The following is a 22560-nucleotide window of genomic DNA, read 5'->3' as shown; positions in this document are numbered from 1 at the left end:
GCCACCACCTAGTATATTATATAGAGTCATTACAAAGAGAGTGATCTATTTTAAGTGATTATTTCTGTTAATGCTGATGATTATAGCTTACAGCCAATGAAAACCCAAAAGTCATTACCTCAGTAAATTAGAATAATTAACAAGAAACACCTGTAAAGACTTCCTAAGTGTTTAAAAAATAGTCTGTTTCAGTAGGCTCCACAATCATGGGGAAGACTGCCGACTTGACAGATGTCCAGAAGGCAGTCATTAACACACTCCACAAGGAGGGTAAGCCACAAAAGGTCATTTAAGGGAGGATATTAGCGAAGGGAATGAGGATGTCGAGTCCATTTGGTTCGAAATACATGGAGGGAAAAATTGTAACAAAATTCTCATTGGGGTGTTATAAACTCCCAAATATAACAGAAATGATGGAAAGTCTACTACTAAAGTAGATAGATGAATCTTTTTGGAATGTTTTAAAAAATGAACATTTAACTTTTTTTTCACAAAAAAATTACTTCAGATCCAATTTGTTTTATTTTACCAAGGGTAATAGGAGAAATTGGACACCAAAAGTTGTTGAACAATTTGTCCTGAGTAGGCCGATACACCATATGTAGGGGTAAACCACTGTTTTGGTGCATGGCAGAGCTCGGAAGGGAAGGAGCGCCATTTGACTTTTCAATGCAAAATTGGCTGGAATTGAGATAGCATGCCAAGTCGCGTTTGGAGAGCCCCCGATGTGCTTAAATAATGGAAACTCCCCACATGTGACACCATTTTGGAAAGTAGACCCCCAAAGGAACTTATCTAGATGTGTGGTGAACACTTTGAACCCCAAAGTGCTTCACAGAAGTTTAAAATGTAGAGCCGTAAAAAAAAAAAATCATATTTTTTTCACAAAAATGATCTTTTCGCCATCAATTTTTAATTTTTCCAATGGTATCTGGAGAAATTAGACCCCAAAAGTTGTTGTGCAGTTTGTCCTGAGTACGCTGATACCCCATATGTGGGGGGAACTACCTTTTGGGCACATGGCAGAGCTCGGAAGGGAAGGAGCGCCATTTTGGAATACAGACTTTGATGGAATGGTCTGCGGGCTTCACGTTGCATTTGCAGAGCCCCTGATTTACCTAAACAGTAGAAACCACCATAAGTGACCCCATATTGGAAACTAAACCCCCCAAGGAACTTATCTAGATGTGTTGTGTGAACTCTGAACTCCCAAGTGTTTCACTAAAGTATATAACGCAGAGCCGTGACAATAAAAAAATTGTTTTTTTTTCCACAAAAATGATTTTTTAGCCCCAAGTTTTGCATTTTCCCTACGATAACAGGAGAAATTGGACCCCAAAAGTTGTTGTCCAATTTGTCCTGAGTACGCTGATACCCCATATGTGGGAGAAAACTACTACTTGGACACACGTCGGGGCTCGGAAGGGAAGAAGTGGCATTTTGGAATGCAGACTTTGATGGAATGGTCTGCGGGTGTCACGTTGCGTTTGCAGAGCCCCTGATGTACCTAAACAGTAGAAATCCCCCACAAGTGACTCCATATTGGAAACTAGACCCTCAGAGGAACCCCCAAGTGTTTCACTAAAGTTTATTATAACACAGAGCCGTGAAAATAAAAAATATTTTTTTTCCCACAAAAATGATTTTGTAGCCCCCAGTTTTGTATTTTCCCAAGGGTAACAGGAGAAATTGGACCGCAAAAGGTATTGTCTAATTTGTCCTGAGTACGCTGATACCCCATATGTGGGGGTAAACCACTGTTTGGGCGCACGTCGGGGCTCGGAAGGGAAGACGAGGCGTTTTGGAATGCAGACTTTGATGGAATGGTCTGCGGGTGTCAAGCTACGTTTGCAGAGCCCCTGATGTGCCTAAACAGTGGAAACCCCCCCAATTCTAACTTTAACCCTAACACCAACACACCCCTAACCCTAATCTCAACCCTAACCACACCCATAACCCCAACACACCCCAAACCCCAACACACCCCTAACCCTAATCCCAACCCTCACCATAACCCTAACCACACCCCTATCCTGAACACACCCCTAACTCTAATCCCAACCCCAACACACCCCTAACCCCAACACACCCCTAACCACAACCCTAACCCTGACACACCCCTAACCCAACCGTAAACGTAATCCAAACCCTAACCCCAAATCTAGCCCCAACCCTAACCCTAACTTTAGCCCCAAACTTAACCCTAATGGGAAAATGGAAATAAATACATTTTATTTATTTTATTATTTTTCTCAAACTAAGGCTGTGATAAAGGGTGGTTTGATTTACTATTTATAGCAGGTTTTTATAGCGGGGTTTATATGTTTGGTAGCTGTCACACACTAAAAGACGCTTTTTATTGCATAAAATAGTTTTTGCGTCACGACATTTTAGAGCTACACTTTTTCCATATTTTGGTCCACAGAGTCATGTGAGGTTTTTTTTTTGTGAGAGGAGTTGAGGTTTTTATTGGTACCATTTTCGGGCACATGACATTTTTTGATCACTTCTTGTTCCGATTTTTGTTAGGCAGAATGAACAAAAACCAGCTATTCATGAATTTTTTTTGGGGTGGCGTATATACCAATCCGCATTTGGTAAAATTGATAAAGCAGTTTTATTCTTCGTGTTAGTACGATTACAGCGATACCTTGTTTACATCATTTTTTTATGATTTGGTGCTTTTATACAATAAAAACTATTTTATATAAAAAAAAATTACTTTTGCATTGCTTTATTCTGAGGGCCATAACTTTTTTTTTTATTTGCTGATGAGGCTGTATGGCAGTTTGTTTTTTGCGGAACATGATGATGTTTTCAGTGGTACCATGTTTATTTATATCCGTCTTTTTGATCGCGTGTTATTCCACTTTTTGTTCAGCGGTATGATGATAAAGCTTTATTTTTTGCCTCGTTTTTTTTTACGGTGTTCACTGAAGGGTTTAACTAGTGAGACAGTGTTATAGGTCAGGTCTATTTAGCTTACTCAGGATGTACTCAGCTTTCTTTCTTAACCCAGCATACCTTCATGTCTCCTCCACATTTCTTCTCTGTATGTGCTACATTAGTGTTTTACTAATTGATTTACATGTGATTTTGTCTCAATAAAAGGCCTTTTAATTGCTACTATGTTCTGTGGGACTTTTTTACTCCGTTTTTTTTTGTTTTCCATGACTTTTGGAGTTGTCCTGTTAACCCAGTGATTTTAGGCACTGATATTGGGAGAGTTATACCGTATTTTTCGGACTATAAGACGCACCGGACCATAAGACGCACCCCAAATTTGGGGTGAAAATTGCAGAAAAAAAGATTTTTTATAACATGGGGGTCCGTCTTATTGTCCGAATTTACAGTATCTTATGGCGGTGGCAGAGCAGGGTCACAGGAGGCAAAGTGTCAGCAGAGGTGGGGTGATGCTGGGATGAGAAGGTGCTGGGATGAGAAGGTGCTGGGATCAGGAGGTGCTGGGATCAGGAGGTGCTGGGATCAGGAGGTGCTGGGATCAGGAGGTGCAGTGAGAGGTATGGCGTGAGAGGGGTCCCTGGCGTACCATGCAGGCTTACCTAGGTGGCAGAGGTGCGGTGGCAGAGGTCCGGTGGCAGAGGTGCGGTGGCGGGGGTGTGGCGGCAGAGGAGGCGCAGTAAGCGGGGTCCCTTTCCCCGGTATGGTGATGCAGCAGGCCCGGTATGCAGCAGAGCCGGGTGAATCCTCTTGTTATCGGTGGGTGCGGCCATCTTCCTGAGGCCGCGCGTGTGCAGATGAAGCGCTCTGCTCCCGGGGCTTCAGGAAAATGGCCGCGGGAGGCCGCGCGTGCACAGATGGAGATCGCGGCGGCCATTTTCCTGAAGCCCCGGGAAGCAGAGCGCATCTGCGCACGCGCGGCCTCCGGAAAATGGCCGCCACCACCGATAACAAGAGGATTCACCCGGCTCTGCTGCATACCGGGCCTGCTGCATCACCATACCGGGGAAAGGGACCCCGCTTACTGCGCCTCCTCTGCCGCCACACCCCCGCAACCGCACCTCTGCCACCGGACCTCTGCCACCGCACCTCTGCCACCTAGGTAAGCCTGCATTGCGACTATTAGACGCACCCCCCATTTTCCCCCCTTTTTTTGGGGGGGAAAAAGTGCGTCTTTTAGTCCGAAAAATACGGTATTTATTCACTCTCTGCCACAATTTAATGGTATGCTTGATGATTATTGTTCTGAATGCACGTAAAACTGTATGTCTGAGAAATGGAAAGCTACAATATTTTTAAAAACCTTTTAACAGTTTTATAGATCACAGAAATGTTCACAGACCACATAACACTTTATGTCTGAGGAATTGAAGCTTACAAAATTTAACCCCTTAGTGACGGAGCCAAATTTTTGAAATCTGACCAGTGTCAATTTATGTGATAATAACTCTGGAACGCTTCAACAAATCCAAGTGATTTTGAGAATGTTTTTTCATGACACATTATACTTTATGATAATGGTAAATTTAGGTTGATATGTTTTGTGTTTATTTATAAAAAATATCAGAAATTTGAGAAAAATGTTAAAAATTTGCAACTTTCAAACTTTGAATGATCATCCCTTTAATCCAGATAGTCATACCACAGCAAAACATTAATAAATAACATTTCCCACATGTCGGCTTTACATCAGCACCATTTATAAAATGTTCTTTTATTTTGTTAGCATTTTAGGAGGTTTAAAAATGTAGCAGTAATTTTTCATTTTTTCAAGGAAATTTACAACATTTATTTTTTACGGACGTATCCATGTTTGAAGTGACTTTAGGGGTCCCATATATTGGGAAACCCCCCCCAAAGTGATACCATTTTAGAAACAGCACCCCCTGGCATATTGAAAACTGCTGTCAGGTAGTTTATTAACCCTTCAGGTGCTTTTCAGGAATTAATGCAAACTGGCATGACAGAAATGAAAATGTGTACTTTTACCACCTAAATGTCGCTGACTTCTGAACAGATTACTACAGCCGTCAGACTCTAAGGCCGCTATTTGGTCATGAATTGCCATTGCAAACATCAGGACCACACAATCATGATCTGAGGGCACCAGTTGGGATCAAGAGGAAGCCCTCACACTCTGTTAACCATTTATAATGAAGTAGTCACTATTGACAGCAGCATCTAAGGGGTTAAACAGATTTGAACGGTGCAAACACTGATCGTGGCTGATAGAGCAAGTAGTCAGCTATAGTGTACAGCCGACAGATGCCGGATTGTCACCTGTATGGGGATGCTATTCTCTTATATCTCAGGTCAGTTAAAAGACGTATTGGCTGTCATTAAGGGGTTAAAAAAGCCATTTAGCAGTTTTACAAATCACAGAAATGTTCAGATTATGTGACACAGTATATCTGAGAAATGGAAACCTATAAAATTTAAAAAGATTTTAGCTGTTTCCAGATCACATAAATGTTTGTCAGACTGCATAACAATGTCCAGTATGTCTGTGAAATAAAAGCCATCAAAATTTTAAAAAGATTTTTGGCAGTTTACAAATCACAGAAATGGTCATAAGACCATGTAACACTGTATGTCTGAGAAATGGAAGTTTACAGAATTTTTAAAAGCTTTTTAGCAGTTTTACAGGTGACAGAATTGTTCAAAGACCACATAAAAGTGTATGTCTGAGAAATGGAAAGCTACAAAATTTTGAAAGGCTTTTTAACAGTTTTACAGATGAAGAAATGTTCCAAAGACCACGTAACAATGTATGTATGAGGAATGGAAGCCTAGAAAATTTTTAAAAGCTTTTGTTCTCTTTTAGAGATTACAGAAATATTCACAGACCACTTAATACTGTATGTCTGTGAAATGAAATTCTACATTTTTGAAAGATTTGTAGCTGTTTTAGAGATCAGTGAAATGTTCACAAACCACGTAACAATATATTTCTGAGAAATGGAAGGCTGCAATATTTTTAAAACCTTTTGTTCACTTTTACAGATAACAGAAATATTCACAGACCACGCAACAATGTATGTCTGAGAAATAGAAGCCTACAAATTTGTAAAAAGTTTTTAGCAGTTTTACAGATCACTGAAATGTTCACAGACCACGTAACAATGTATTTCTGACAAATGGAAGGCTACAAAATTTTGACAAGCTTTTGTTCACTTTTTGAGATAACAGAAATATTCACAGACCACATAAAAATGTGTGTCTGAGAAATGTAAGCCGATAAGGCTAGGTTCAGATTGCGTTAGGGCAGTCCGTTTAGCGCATAGCGCTACGGACTGCAATAACACAATGTCACAAAAGGGATCGCGTTTGCCGATCCCGCTAGCGCAGATACCCGATCTGCACTAGTGAGGAACGGACCTCGGACGCTGCAAGCTGCGTCCGCGGTCCGTCCGAAACTAACAGGACATCGCTAGCGCGTGCCGAAAATGGTATGCGCTAGCGATGCGCTAGAGATCCGTTAGCACATTGCCATCAATGGGTGCGCTAATGGATCCGTTGCATGGCATTAATTGCGACAATTTCGCCATGTAACGGAGTCCGCTGGCATTAACCCATTAACGCAATGTGAACCTAGCCTAACATTTTTTTGAAGTTTTTGAGATCACAGAAATGGTCACAGACCACGTAACAATGTATATATGAGAAATGGAAGCCTACAAATGTTTTAATAGCTTTTTAGCAGTTTTACAGATCACTGAAATGTTCACAGACCATGCAACACTGTATGTGTGAGAAATAGAAGCCTACAAAAAGTTTAAAAGCTTTTGATCACTTTTAGAGATATCAAAAATATTCACAGACCACTTAATACTATATGACTGTGGAATGGAATCCTACAAAATTTTACAAAGCCTTTTAGCAGTTTTACAGATCAATGAAATGCTCACAGACCACGTAACAATGTATGTCTGTGAAATGGAATGTTACAAAATTTTAAAAAGCATTATAGCAGTTTTACAGATGACATAAATGTTCCTAAGACCACATAGCAATGTATGTCTGAGGAATGGAAGCTTAAAATTTTTGAAAACTTTTTAGCAGTTTTACAAATAACTGAAATGTTCACAGACCACGTAACAATGTATTTCTGAGAAATGGAAGGCTACAAAATTTATAGAAGCCTTTTTCACTTTTAGAGGTAACAGAAATATTTACAGATCACGTAACCATGAATATCTGAGAAATGGAGGCCTACAAAATGTTAAAAAACTTTTTAGCACCTTTACAGATCACTGAAATGTTCACAGACCACGTAACACTGTATGTCTGAGAAATGGAAGTGCACAAATTTTCTTAAACTTTTATAGCAGTTTTAGAGATCACAGAAATGTACTCCACACTACAGAATAGTGTATGGCTGAGAAATGTAGCCCAAGAAAAGAATTCAACGATAGTTGGGTGTGTTATATAACACAAAAAAGGACGTCATAGATCGTAATACTTGAAGGATCAAAATATATTACATTTTTTCAGCCCCCAGAGAAAAAACTGCAGCAATATATTTGCCAACGGACTGCACAGGCCTAATTCCTGTCTATAGAATGGACTTTCTCCCCCTCCCTAGGCTAAATGCAAATTGTATGTGACACAAACAGCAAAGCAAATAATTAGCCCTGTTGGTATGATGGCTCAGCTTCAGCACCAATGTCTACAGTACAGGCCTCTGATTCATTATTCTGTGCACACAGGAATAGACAAGAACGCCCTCACAATATGAAATGTCACAGAGCTGTGCAATGGTGTCTGTGTGCCTAGCTTAGCGGCGCCTGTCCTTTTATAAGCCCTTCTGATGTCAGACGGCCAGCCAATCACAGTAATGCCACAACCGAGATGATACGGCATTACAGTGACTCACAGGCAATCTATCAAACATCAAGCCCTGGGGTTAGTAATGGAGAACGGTCTGTCAGACATCAAGCTCTGGGGTTAGTAATTGAGAGAGATCTATCAAACATCAAGCCCTGGTGTTAGTAATGGAGAGGGGTCTGTCAGACATCAAGCCCTGGTGTTATTAATGGAGAGGGGTCTGTCAGACATCAAGCTCTGGGGTCAGTAATGGAGAGGGGTCTATCAGACATCAAGCCCTGGGGTTAGTAATGGAGAGGGGTATATCAGACATCAAGCCTTGGGGTTAGTAATGGAGAAGGGTCTATCAGACATCAAGCCCTGGGGTTAGTAATGGAGAGGGGTCTGTCAGACATCAAGCTCTGGGGTTAGTAATGGAGAAGGGTCTATCAAACATCAAGCCCTGGTGTTAGTAATGGAGAGGGGTCTGTCAGACATCAAGCTCTGGGGTTAGTAATGGAGAAGGATCTATCAAACATCAAGCCCTGGTGTTAGTAATGGAGAGGTTTCTGTCAGACATCAAGCCCTGGTGTTAGTAATGGAGAGGGGTCTGTCAGACATCAAGCTCTGGGGTTAGTAATGGAGAAGGATCTATCAAACATCAAGCCCTGGTGTTAGTAATGGAGAGGGGTCTGTCAGACATCAAGCCCTGGTGTTAGTAATGGAGAGGGGTCTGTCAGACATCAAGCCCTGGGGTTAGTAATGGAGAGGGGTATATCAGACATCAAGCCCTGGGGTTAGTTATGGAGAAGGGTCTATCAGACATCAAGCCCTGGGGTTAGTAATCGAGAAGGGTCTATCAGACATCAATCCCTGGGGTTAGTAATGGAGAAGGGTCTATCAGACATCAAGCCCTGGGGTTAGTAATGGAGATGGGTCTGTCAGACATCAATCCCTGGGGTTAGTAATTGAGAGAGGTCTGTCAGACATCAAGCTCTGGGGTCAGTAATGGAGAGGGGTCTATCAGACATCAAGCCTTGGGGTTAGTAATGGAGAGGGGTATATCAGACATCAAGCCCTGGGGTTAGTAATGGAGAAGGGTCTATCAGACATCAAGCCCTGGGGTTAGTAATGGAGAGGGGTATATCAGACATCAGGCCCTGGGGTTAGTAATGGAGAAGGGTCTATCAGACATCAAGCCCTAGGGTTAGTAATGGAGAAGGGTCTATCAGACATCAAGCCCTGGGGTTAGTAATGGAGAGGGGTATATCAGACATCAAGCCCTGGGGTTAGTTATGGAGAAGGGTCTATCAGACATCAAGCCCTGGGGTTAGTAATCGAGAAGGGTCTATCAGACATCAAGCCCTGGGGTTAGTAATGGAGAAGGGTCTATCAGACATCAAGCCCTGGGGTTAGTAATGGAGATGGGTCTGTCAGACATCAATCCCTGGGGTTAGGAATTGAGAGGGGTCTGTCCAGGGGCGGACCTACCACCGGTTCAACCGGTGCAGCCGCACCGGGGCCCGGAGGTGGAGGGGGGCCCTTGCAGGCAGGAGCATACAGGGCCCCGGATTTCTGCTGCTGCAGTAGATCGGTGCAGGCCCCGCACTGACTCAGCAGTTTACAAGTGCCGGCCGGCATCCTCCTATTGCAGACAGCAGGCTGTGTGTCTGCTGATCTGACATCACCTGCGCGCCTGTTTCACTCTGCCGGAGGCCTGGAGAGGGGAGATGAAGTTAGAAAGCCATGGGGTCCCGGGCAGGAGGTATGTGACGGCTTCATCTCATTCCTGCTTTCTTATCTGCTTTCTGTAGATCTCTCTGTACTGAGATTTATTGCACCATCTTAAACTTACAGACAGATAAGGTCCCGGCTCCAGCGTCACCCAATCTGCATGTAAGCTGAATCTGCAGCAATAAGTCACAGTGATCCTCACCCTGCACTGTGTTACCCTGAGCCCGGCTCCAGGACATCCCACATTATATATCAGATATATATTATAATGTGAGTTCCTGCAGCCTGGTCAGTGCTCAGTCAGTGGGTGTAACACTATATATGTGCACATAGTACAGTGGTGCCAATATACAGTATGGAGCATCATGTGCGGTCAATATACAGTATGGAGCATCATGTGCGGTCAATATACAGTATGGAGCATCATGGGCGCTCATTATACAGTATGGAGCATCATGTGCGGCCATTATACAGTATCGAGCATCATGTGTGGCCATTATACAGTATGGAGCATCATGTGCGGTCATTATACAGTATGGAGCATCATGTGCGGTCAATATACAGTATGGAGAATCATGTGTGGTCAATATACAGTATGGAGCATCAGGTGCGGTCAATATACAGTATGGAGCATCATGTGCGGTCATTATACAGTATGGAGCATCATGTGCGGTCAATATACAGTATTGAGCATCATGTGCGGCCATTATACAGTATGGAGCATCATGTGCGGTCAATATACAGTATGGAGCATCATGTGCGGCCATTATACAGTATGGAGCATCATGTGCGGCCATTATACAGTATGGAGCATCATGTGTGGCCATTATACAGTATGGAGCATCATGTGCTGTCATTATACAGTATGGAGCATCATGTGCGGTCATTATACAGTATGGAGCATCATGTGCGGCCATTATACAGTATGGAGCATCATGTGCGGCCATTATACAGTATGGAGCATCATGTGTGGCCATTATACAGTATGGAGCATCATGTGCGGTCATTATACAGTATGGAGCATCATGTGCGGTCAATATACAGTATGGAGCATCATGTGTGGTCAATATACAGTATGGAGCATCATGTGCGGCCAATATACAGTATGGAGCATCATGTGCGGCCATTATGCAGTATGGAGCATCATGTGCGGTCATTATACAGTATGGAGCATCATGTGCGGTCATTATACAGTATGGAGCATCATGTGTGGTCGTTATACAGTATGGAGCGTCATGTGTGGCCATTATACAGTATGGAGCACTGTGTGGCCATTATACAGTATGGAGCATCATGTGAGGCCATTATACAGTATGGAGCATCATGTGCGGCCATTATACTGTATGGAGCATCATGTGCGGCCATTATACAGTATGGAGCATCATGTGTGGCCATTATACAGTATGGAGCATCATGTGGGGCCATTACAGTATGGAGCATCATGTGCGGTCATTATACAGTATTGAGCATCATATGGGGCCATTATACAGTATTGAGCATCATATGTGGCCATTATACAGTATTGAGCACTGTGTGGCCATTTTTTTTGTTTATAATTATTCTTTATGAAACAGTGTGCTCAGCAGTGCTAAATGGGTGTGGTTGGGACGTGGATATGGGTGTGACTAGTTATGAATGGGTGTGGCCAGAGGTGTGGCCTAAAATTTGCCGCGGCGCGCTTTGCAAACTTTATCCCTCTTTCCCATCTTCAATAGTTGGGAGGTATGATGCTGGGCAGGGAGGGGGGCCCAAACACATTTCTTGCACAGGGGCCCAAAGCTGTCAGTGTCCGCCACTGGGTCTGTCAGACATCAAGCTCTGGGGTCAGTAACGGAGAGGGGTCTATCAGACATCAAGCCTTGGGGTTAGTAATGGAGAGGGGTATATCAGACATCGAGCCCTGGGGTTAGTAATGGAGAAGGGTCTATCAGACATCAAGCCCTGGTGTTAGTAATGGAGAGGGGTCTGGCAGACATCAAGATCTGGGGTTAGTAATGGAGAAGGGTCTATCAGACATCAAGCTCTGGGGTTAGTAATGGAGAGGGGTCTATCAGACATCAAGCCCTGGGGTTAGCAATGGAGAGGGGTCTGTCAGACATCAAGCTCTGGGGTCAGTAATGGAGAGGGGTCTATCAGACATCAAGCCCTGGGGTTAGCAATGGAGAGGGGTCTGTCAGACATCAAGCTCTGGGGTCAGTAATGGAGAGGGGTCTATCAGACATTGAACCCTGGGGTTAGCAATAGAGAGGGGTCTATCAGACTGCTCCATTACTAACCTAGGAAGCAAAAGAATACCACACAAGTACTTTATTGAAATAAACACTCCCTGACATATGTGACAGATATTTATATATTATCTATTTATTTACTGTATATATCTATTTATACAGTACATGTACAGTAAGCTACACACACAAGGCACTAATTATATATGAGAGATACTGTATCTATCTATTATTTATCTATGCATCTATTATCAGCAAATTATTTTTATTGAGTTTTTCAATATTATAAAGTCAAACATTTAAAAAAGGGATAATAAAACAAGGGAATTACCTGGATAATGAGAAAAATGAGTCCTGGAAATATGAGGAGAGAAGTATCATCTACTAGATGGCAGCCCGATTCTAAAGAATCGGGAGTCTAGAATCCATATATACTTTATTTATTCAAATGTAAGAATAATACAATTAATAAATAATAGTAAGAAAGAACAAAAATAATAGGCAGTATATGGAGAAAACACCAAACAAAAGTTCAAAATTGGTGTGAAAATGTCACTGAACCACTTCACAACTAAATATATATAGTTTTGGTAAATGGTATTATCATTTTTTTGACGAAATTCGGCAGGAGCTTAAAGAGCAACGTCACTGGGCCCGCCTCCACGCAGTAGAAACTTGCTGTGAGGTAAAAATTCAAAGATCACACCAAAATGGCGGGCGGAGTGTGTCACAGTACGGCACGTTTCTGATTGGTCGCTCGCAGCAGGCGGCAACCAATCAGACACTGGACACTGTTGACGTCACTTATCTCCGGACATTAGCTCCGGACATTAGCTCCGGACATTAGCTCCGGACATTAGCTCCGGACAAAGCCACGGAAGTTGGCACAAATTGCAGGAAGTAGTATTCTAGGCAATTATATATTAGATTATCTATCTCTTGTCTTTCCACATCTTTACCACATAAAAATCAGTAATTTCTATTCTGCATTCTATTCCGGTACATGTCATACGGATGGTACAAGGATATCACACACATACACATGGATGGCACATGGATGGTACACACAGATGGCACATGGATGGTACACACAGATGGCACATGGATGGTACACACAGATGGCACATGGATGGTACACACGTAGACAAGGATGGCACATGAATGATATACACATACACATTGATGGCACATGGACGGTATACATGTGCACACGCATGGCACATGGATGATATACACGTACACATGGATGGCACATGGACGGTATACACGTACACACAGATGGCACATGGATGATATACACGTACACATGGATGGCACATGGGTGGTATACTTGTTCACATGGATGGCACATGGATGGTATACACGTAGACATGGATGGCACATGGAGGGTACACAATTAAACATGGATGGCACGCACATACACAAGGATGGCATGTGGATGGTACACATGTAGACATGGATGGTACATGGATGGTACACACGTAGACATGGATGGCACATGGATGTTACACACGTAGACATGGATGTCACATGGATGGTACACACGTAGACATGGATGTCACACACATAGACATGGATGGCACATGGAGGGTACACACGTAGACAAGGAAGGCACATGGATGGTACATCCGTAGACATGGATGGCACATGTATGGTACACACGTAGACATGGATGGCACATGGATGGTACACACATAGAAATGGATGGCACATGGATGTTACACACGTAGACATGGATGTCACATGGATGTTACACACGTAGACATGGATGGCACATGGAGGGTACACACGTAGACAAGGAAGGCACATGGATGGTACATCCGTAGACATGGATGGCACATGGATGGTACACACGTAGACATGAATGTCACATGGAAGGTACACATGTAGACATGGATGGTACACACGTAGACATGGATGGCACATGGATGATACACACGTAGACATGAATGTCACATGGATGGTACACACGTAGACATGGATGGCACATGGAGGGTACACACATAGACAAGGAAGGCACATGGATAGTACATCCGTAGACATGGATGGCACATGTATGCTACACACGTAGACATGGATGGCACATGGATGGTACACACATAGACATGGATGGCACATGGATGGTACACACGTAGACATGGATGGCACATGGAGGGTACACACGTAGACATGGAAGGCACATGGATGGTACATCCGTAAACATGGATGGCACATGGATGGTACACACGTAGACATGAATGTCACATGGAAGGTACACACGTAGACATGGATGGCACATGGATGGTACACACGTAGACATGAGATGGAATGAGATCTGGAGACCAACCAAGCTGCAACCCATAATGAGGTCCTGGTTATGGGGGACTTTAACTACCCGGATATTAACTGGGAAACAGAAACCTGTGAAACCCATAAAGGCAACAGGTTTCTGCTAATAACCAAGAAAAATTATCTTTCACAATTGGTGCAGAATCCAACCAGAGGAGCAGCACTTTTAGACCTAATACTATCTAATAGACCTGACAGAATAACAAATCTGCAGGTGGTTGGGCATCTAGGAAATAGCGACCACAATATTGTACAGTTTCACCTGTCTTTCACTAGGGGGACTTGTCAGGGAGTCACAAAAACACTGAACTTTAGGAAGGCAAAGTTTGACCAGCTTAGAGATGCCCTTAATCTGGTAGACTGGGACAATATCCTCAGAAATAAGAATACAGATAATAAATGGGAAATGTTTAAGAACATCCTAAATAGGCAGTGTAAGCGGTTTATACCTTGTGGGAATAAAAAATAGATATAGAAATAGGAAAAACCCAATGTGGCTAAACAAAGAAGTAAGACAGGGAATTAACAGTAAAAAGAAAGCATTTGCACTACTAAAGCAGGATGGCACCATTGAAGCTCTAAAAAACTATAGGGAGAAAAATACTTTATCTAAAAAACTAATTAAAGCTGCCAAAAAGGAAACAGAGAAGCACATTGCTAAGGAGAGTAAAACTAATCCCAAACTGTTCTTCAACTATATCAATAGTAAAAGAATAAAAACTGAAAATGTAGGCCCCTTAAAAAATAGTGAAGAAAGAATGGTTGTAGATGACGAGGAAAAAGCTAACATATTAAACACCTTCTTCTCCACGGTATTCACGGTGGAAAATGAAATGCTAGGTGAAATCCCAAGAAACAATGAAACCCCTATATTAAGGGTCACCAATCTAACCCAAGAAGAGGTGCGAAATCGGCTAAATAAGATTAAAATAGATAAATCTCCGGGTCCGGATGGCATACACCCACGAGTACTAAGAGAACTAAGTAATGTAATAGATAAACCATTATTTCTTATTTTAAGGGACTCTATAGCGACAGGGTCTGTTCCGCAGGACTGGCGCATAGCAAATGTGGTGCCAATATTCAAAAAGGGCTCCAAAAGTGAACCTGGAAATTATAGGCCAGTAAGTCTAACCTCTATTGTTGGTAAAATATTTGAAGGGTTTCTGAGGGATGTTATTCTAGATTATCTCAATGAGAATAACTGTTTAACTCCATATCAGCATGGGTTTATGAGAAATCGCTCCTGTCAAACCAATCTAATCAGTTTTTATGAAGAGGTAAGCTATAAGCTGGACCACGGTGAGTCATTGGACGTGGTATATCTCGATTTTTCCAAAGCGTTTGATACCGTGCCGCATAAGAGGTTGGTTCACAAAATGAGAATGCTTGGTCTGGGGGAAAATGTGTGTAAATGGGTTAGTAACTGGCTTAGTGATAGAAAGCAGAGGGTGGTTATAAATGGTATAGTCTCTAACTGGGTCGCTGTGACCAGTGGGGTACCGCAGGGGTCAGTATTGGGACCTGTTCTCTTCAACATATTCATTAATGATCTGGTAGAAGGTTTACACAGTAAAATATCGATATTTGCAGATGATACAAAACTATGTAAAGCAGTTAATACAAGAGAAGATAGTATTCTGCTACAGATGGATCTGGATAAGTTGGAAACTTGGGCTGAAAGGTGGCAGATGAGGTTTAACAATGATAAATGTAAGGTTATACACATGGGAAGAAGGAATCAATATCACCATTACACACTGAACGGGAAACCACTGGGTAAATCTGACAGGGAGAAGGACTTGGGGATCCTAGTTAATGATAAACTTACCTGGAGCAGCCAGTGCCAGGCAGCAGCTGCCAAGGCAAACAGGATCATGGGGTGCATTAAAAGAGGTCTGGATACACATGATGAGAGCATTATACTGCCTCTGTACAAATCCCTAGTTAGACCGCACATGGAGTACTGTGTCCAGTTTTGGGCACCGGTGCTCAGGAAGGATATAATGGAACTAGAGAGAGTACAAAGGAGGGCAACAAAATTAATAAAGGGGATAGGAGAACTACAGTACCCAGATAGATTAGCGAAATTAGGATTATTTAGTCTAGAAAAAAGACGACTGAGGGGCGATCTAATAACCATGTATAAGTATATAAGGGGACAATACAAATATCTCGCTGAGGATCTGTTTATACCAAGGAAGGTGACGGGCACAAGGGGGCATTCTTTGCGTCTGGAGGACAGAAGGTTTTTCCACCAACATAGAAGAGGATTCTTTACTGTTAGGGCAGTGAGAATCTGGAATTGCTTGCCTGAGGAGGTGGTGATGGCGAACTCAGTCGAGGGGTTCAAGAGAGGCCTGGATGTCTTCCTGGAGCAGAACAATATTGTATCATACAATTAGGTTCTGTAGAAGGACGTAGATCTGGGGATTTATTATGATGGAATATAGGCTGAACTGGATGGACAAATGTCTTTTTTCGGCCTTACTAACTATGTTACTATGTTACTATGTTACTATGTAATGTCACATGGATGGTACACACGTAGACATGGATGGCACATGGAGGGTACACACGTAGACAAGGAAGGCACATGGATGGTACATCCGTAGACATGGATTGCACATGTATAGTACACACGTAGACATGGATGGCACATGGATGGTACACACGTAGACATGAATGTCACATGGATGGTACACACGTAGACATGGATGCCACATGGAGGGTACACACGTAGACAAGGGAGGCACATGGATGGTACATCCGTAGACATGGATGGCACATGTATGCTACACACGTAGACATGGATGGCACATGGATGGTACACACATAGACATGGATGGCACATGGATGGTACACACGTAGACATGGATGGCACATGGAGGGTACACACGTAGACATGGAAGGCACATGGATGGTACATCCGTAGACATGGATGGCACATGGATGGTACACATGTAGACATGAATGTCACATGAAAGGTACACACGTAGACATGGATGGTACACACGTAGACATGGATGGCACATGGATGGTACACACGTAGACATGAATGTCACATGGATGGTACACACGTAGACATGGATGGCACATGGAGGGTACACACGTAGACAAGGAAGGCACATGGATGGTACATCCGTAGACATGGATTGCACATGTATAGTACACACGTAGACATGGATGGCACATGGATGGTACACACGTAGACATGAATGTCACATGGATGGTACACCCGTAGACATGGATGGCACATGGAGGGTACACACGTAGACATGAATGTCACATGGAAGGTACACATGTAGACATGGATGGTACACACGTAGACATGGATGGCACATGGATGATACACACGTAGACATGAATGTCACATGGATGGTACACACGTAGACATGGATGGCACATGGAGGGTACACACGTAGACAAGGGAGGCACATGGATAGTACATCCGTAGACATGGATGGCACATGTATGCTACACACGTAGACATGGATGGCACATGGATGGTACACACATAGACATGGATGGCACATGGATGGTACACACGTAGACATGGATGTCACATGGATGGTACACACTTAATCATGGATGGCACATGGATGGTACACACGTACACTCAGATGTCACGTGGATGGTACACATGTAGACATGGAAGGCACATGGATGGTAAACACGTAGACATGGATGGCACATGGAGGGTACACACATAGACACGGATGGCACATGGAAGGTACACATGTAGAAACAGATGGCACATGGAGGGTACACACGTAGACATGGAAGGCACATGGATGGTACATCCGTAGACATGGATGGCACATGGATGGTACACATGTAGACATGAATGTCACATGAAAGGTACACACGTAGACATGGATGGTACACACGTAGACATGGATGGCACATGCATGGTACACACGTAGACATGAATGTCACATGGATGGTACACACGTAGACATGGATGGCACATGGAGGGTACACACGTAGACAAGGAAGGCACATGGATGGTACATCCGTAGACATGGATTGCACATGTATAGTACACACGTAGACATGGATGGCACATGGATGGTACACACGTAGACATGAATGTCACATGGATGGTACACCCGTAGACATGGATGGCACATGGAGGGTACACACGTAGACATGAATGTCACATGGAAGGTACACATGTAGACATGGATGGTACACACGTAGACATGGATGGCACATGGATGATACACACGTAGACATGAATGTCACATGGATGGTACACACGTAGACATGGATGGCACATGGAGGGTACACACGTAGACAAGGGAGGCACATGGATAGTACATCCGTAGACATGGATGGCACATGTATGCTACACACGTAGACATGGATGGCACATGGATGGTACACACATAGACATGGATGGCACATGGATGGTACACACGTAGACATGGATGTCACATGGATGGTACACACTTAATCATGGATGGCACATGGATGGTACACACGTACACTCAGATGTCACGTGGATGGTACACATGTAGACATGGAAGGCACATGGATGGTAAACACGTAGACATGGATGGCACATGGAGGGTACACACATAGACACGGATGGCACATGGAAGGTACACATGTAGAAACAGATGGCACATGGAGGGTACACACGTACCCCTGGATGGCACATGGTGGGTACACTGACTGACACAATGAAGATGTTAAACATTTTTTATCCGTCTTATCCTCATCCAAAAGAACCAGGTCATACTATCATTACACTCTGACCAGAGCGTGATTTGCATAATTGACCCGATTCTCTCGGAGAATACAAACGTCCGCTCCTAACCTGAGGATGTGTTCTCTGGGAGTGAAAGTGTTATAGCCCATTGTCATTGAACCTCCTTATTATATCAGCACACAACTTGGCCAGTGACTCTATAGAGCTCTGCAATGCACTGACTGCAAGGCCTCACTAATGCAGAGTATGGCGGTATAATAGGGAGCATTCTGTGGCTCTGATTGCGTTCTATTAGATTCTCTCCCATCTCAGTATATAATACAGGAAGCCTGGCGATACAGGCGAAGCATGGCCCTGCACCTCCATGTCCATTCTTTTTACTGGTAAACTATTGAGATGTTTGGCGCCTCTGTGCCACGAACTGCACAAAATGCTTATTGATACGAACGGGTTGTTATGCATCTACTATATTTCAGAAAGGTGAAATTCCCTAAATTGTGCCCTAAGATATCAAGCACTTGATAATGTACCGTAATATGGCGCCATAGAGAAGAAGACTCAACACAATGCAATATTCTCTACAGGGGCATTGCTCCAAACCCACAGCATGGACACATAGACCCCAGGGGAAGGCGATGTCAGCGCAGAGGAGCAGCACCCCAGACTGTGCGCCATACACCCCATAATGTGCCGTAGTTTAGCGCCATATACACAGCATGGACACATAGACCCCAGGGGAAGGCGATGTCAGCACCCCAGACTGTGCGCCCCCACCAGCCAAGCATCCCCTCACATGGCACCATGTAGCACAGCGCAGGTCTCGCCACTAGGGGCGCTGCTCAGCACAGCATGGCATGGTGGTGCAGGCCTCGGTGGCAGGAAGGGGCAGCATCACATAACATGTCACTTACTACTGCGTTCTTCATCAGGGCTTTCACGGTAAATCCGGAGGCAGCGGCTGTTTTGTCCCTGCTCTTGTTGGCGCTGCTCTCGATCACCATGGTCAGGCTCTCGCTGAGGTGAGCTGTCACTGGACGTATGTGAGTGTCCGAGCACCGTGGAGATGGAGCCAAGTCCTCCAGTTTATGATCGTTACCAAGACAACAACGGCAGACGCTGACCCTTGTTGCTAGGCGACATGTCAACTACACCAGTGACGTAGCTTGCGACCAGGGAAACGGCGTAACACTGCGAACTCCTCCCCAGTCCGGCATGCTATGCGCTATTGCGCATGCGCTCTGTGTTGCAGACGTGTGCGGCGGCTACTGTGTGGGCAGCGGCTGGCCGCAGTGCTGTGCTGTACGCCGATGCCCGCTAGCACTGCAGCCCGGGCGGTCAGCTGTGGCAGTAGTCTGCGGCGGGCATGGCTGCCATAGGGGGAGTAGTGCGTGCAATGAGCGCAGCTGCCCCTATAGATGGGCACTCTTAAAGGGGTTGGCTGATATAAGAAGCCTGGACTGGTATAAAATGACATCCTGAGGCACAGTTGTAGTGGAGCGCCCCAGCAGATCATTCACATAGGGTACGCCGGGGGTCTGCTCTGTTCGGAAGTCATGGGACCGCTGCAGCCTGTGATTGACTGCAGCGGCCAGGTGACGCGGCTTCACAGGCGAAAGAGTTTAAGAATTCTAGTTTTCTTACTAGATCAGGCGAGCCCCTTTACTGTCCAGGGAAATCGCTTTTTTTCCACCACTGAATTCCAGGAGGCATAATGGCTTTTACATTACAAATAGGAGAGACATAAATTCTGTCCCGTGTTTTGTTACCAAAGTGATAGCGTTTGATTTTTATGCAATAAATCCCCTGTAGATCAGCGTTCTGTTTCCGTCTCACCACATTACCCGTGATCTGTCCATCACCGGAGTACTAACTATGGGGGTTTAGTTTTGGTATCCCATTTTGGGGCATGTCACTTTCTTAGCACTTTCTGTTACATTTTTTGGGAAGTGGAATAAAAAAAAAAACATAATTCTGGAATTTGTCCATAAGCACCGTCGCAGCTACAGCCACAAAATTTTGCACAGTCACACGTCTGGCCCCCGAGAGCGTCATAGGCTATGTTGTGAGGCAAAATTTTAACCCTGCACGTTCCAATTCACCAAACAATTTTGCCCCTATCTACATAATGGGGAAAAAGTGAAAGGAAAAGTGTTGAAGGCGAATTGACAGCTGCCAGATGTGAACAAGGGGGACTTAAAGAGTGAGAGCGATGGCGCCAAAGAGTATATACCGTACAGTTGCTAAGGTGGGGCCCCGACATGGGATACTCACCACACACGGGGATATGAACACACACAAAATGCGTCACGCACTACCACGTGCTTGAACACATATACCACCCTCAGCACACATTTCACCACAAATACACCAACCTCGCCACATAAAAGTCGAAACACAAAAGTCGCCGCTCAAAACTCGCCACGCGCAAAATTCGCCACATGCAAAACTCGCCACACGTGCAAAACTCACCTCATGGAAAACTCGCCACATGCAAAACTTGCGCACGCGGAAAAATTGCCACATGCACAAAAGTTGCAACAAATGCAAAAGTTGCCTCACACAAAACTTGCACATACTCAAAACGCACCACTCATAAAACTCACCATGCGCCAAACTCGCCATGCGCAAAACTTGCACACAACTTGCTACACTAACCTGTCACATGTAACTCAATACAAAAAGTTGCTACACGCATGTCGCCACACAAAACTCATCTCACTAAAGTCGCTACATGCATGTCGCCACACACAACTTGACACATGAAACTCGCCCTAAAACACACACAAGTCTGGTATTATCCTTCAAAAATAAAAATCTGATTAATAAGCAGACAAACTACAAGAGCAACAAATGTACCATATAGGAAATATGGCAGCTGACAGTCACATGACCTGTCTATTATGTATATGTGTGAGCTAATATATACTGCCAGGGGGGAGGGCTTCCTGTTGGCTGGGGATTTATCAGGCTGCCAATTTAGCTTACAAATACTGAGGTAAAAATACTGACCAAATAACGTGTGAACGAGGTGGTCTAATACTGGAGGAGATGACATACAGGTATATACTGTATACAGGGTAGATGACACACAGGTATATACTATATACAGGAGGAGATGACTTACAGGTACATACTATATACAGGAGGAGATGACATACAGGTATATACTATATAAAAGAGATGACACAGGTATATATAGGAGGAGATGACTTACAGCAGGTATATACTATATACAGGGAGATGACATACAGGTATATACTATTTACAGGGGAGATGACATACAGGTATATACTATGTATAGGGGGAGATGACATACAGGTACAGTGGGGCAAAAAAGTATTTAGTCAGTCAGCAATAGTGCAAGTTCCACCACTTAAAAAGATGAGAGGCGTCTGTAATTTACATCATAGGTAGACCTCAACTATGGGAGACAAACTGAGAAAAAAAAATCCAGAAAATCACATTGTCTGTTTTTTTAACATTTTATTTGCATATTATGGTGGAAAATAAGTATTTGGTCAGAAACAAAATTTCATCTCAATACTTTGTAATATATCCTTTGTTGGCAATGACAGAGGTCAAACGTTTTTTGTAAGTCTTCATAAGGTTGCCACACACTGTTGTTGGTATGTTGGCCCATTCCTCCATGCAGATCTCCTCTAGAGCAGTGATGTTTTTGGCTTTTCGCTTGGCAACACGGACTTTCAACTCCCTCCAAAGGTTTTCTATAGGGTTGAGATCTGGAGACTCGCTAGGCCACTCCAGAACCTTGAAATGCTTCTTACGAAG

The 22560-nt window shown here is 43.8% G+C and overlaps 1 protein-coding gene across 1 annotated transcript in view; it reads right to left on the bottom strand.

The window, feature by feature from the left end:
• The window catches only part of PACRG (parkin coregulated), an 809417-nt gene extending 789422 nt beyond the window's left edge, over positions 1–19995 (bottom strand). The window contains exon 1 of the mRNA XM_069769531.1: positions 19683–19995. Within this exon, the coding sequence (XP_069625632.1) occupies positions 19683–19772 (90 nt within the window). The 5' untranslated portion in view covers positions 19773–19995. The remainder of the gene's footprint in view (positions 1–19682) is intronic.
• Positions 19996–22560: the final 2565 nt, after the last annotated feature.

The sequence above is a fragment of the Ranitomeya imitator genome, chromosome 5 (assembly GCF_032444005.1).
Source record: "Ranitomeya imitator isolate aRanImi1 chromosome 5, aRanImi1.pri, whole genome shotgun sequence".
Lineage (NCBI taxonomy): Eukaryota > Metazoa > Chordata > Amphibia > Anura > Dendrobatidae > Ranitomeya > Ranitomeya imitator.
This window is presented reverse-complemented; position numbering and strand designations above follow the sequence as displayed.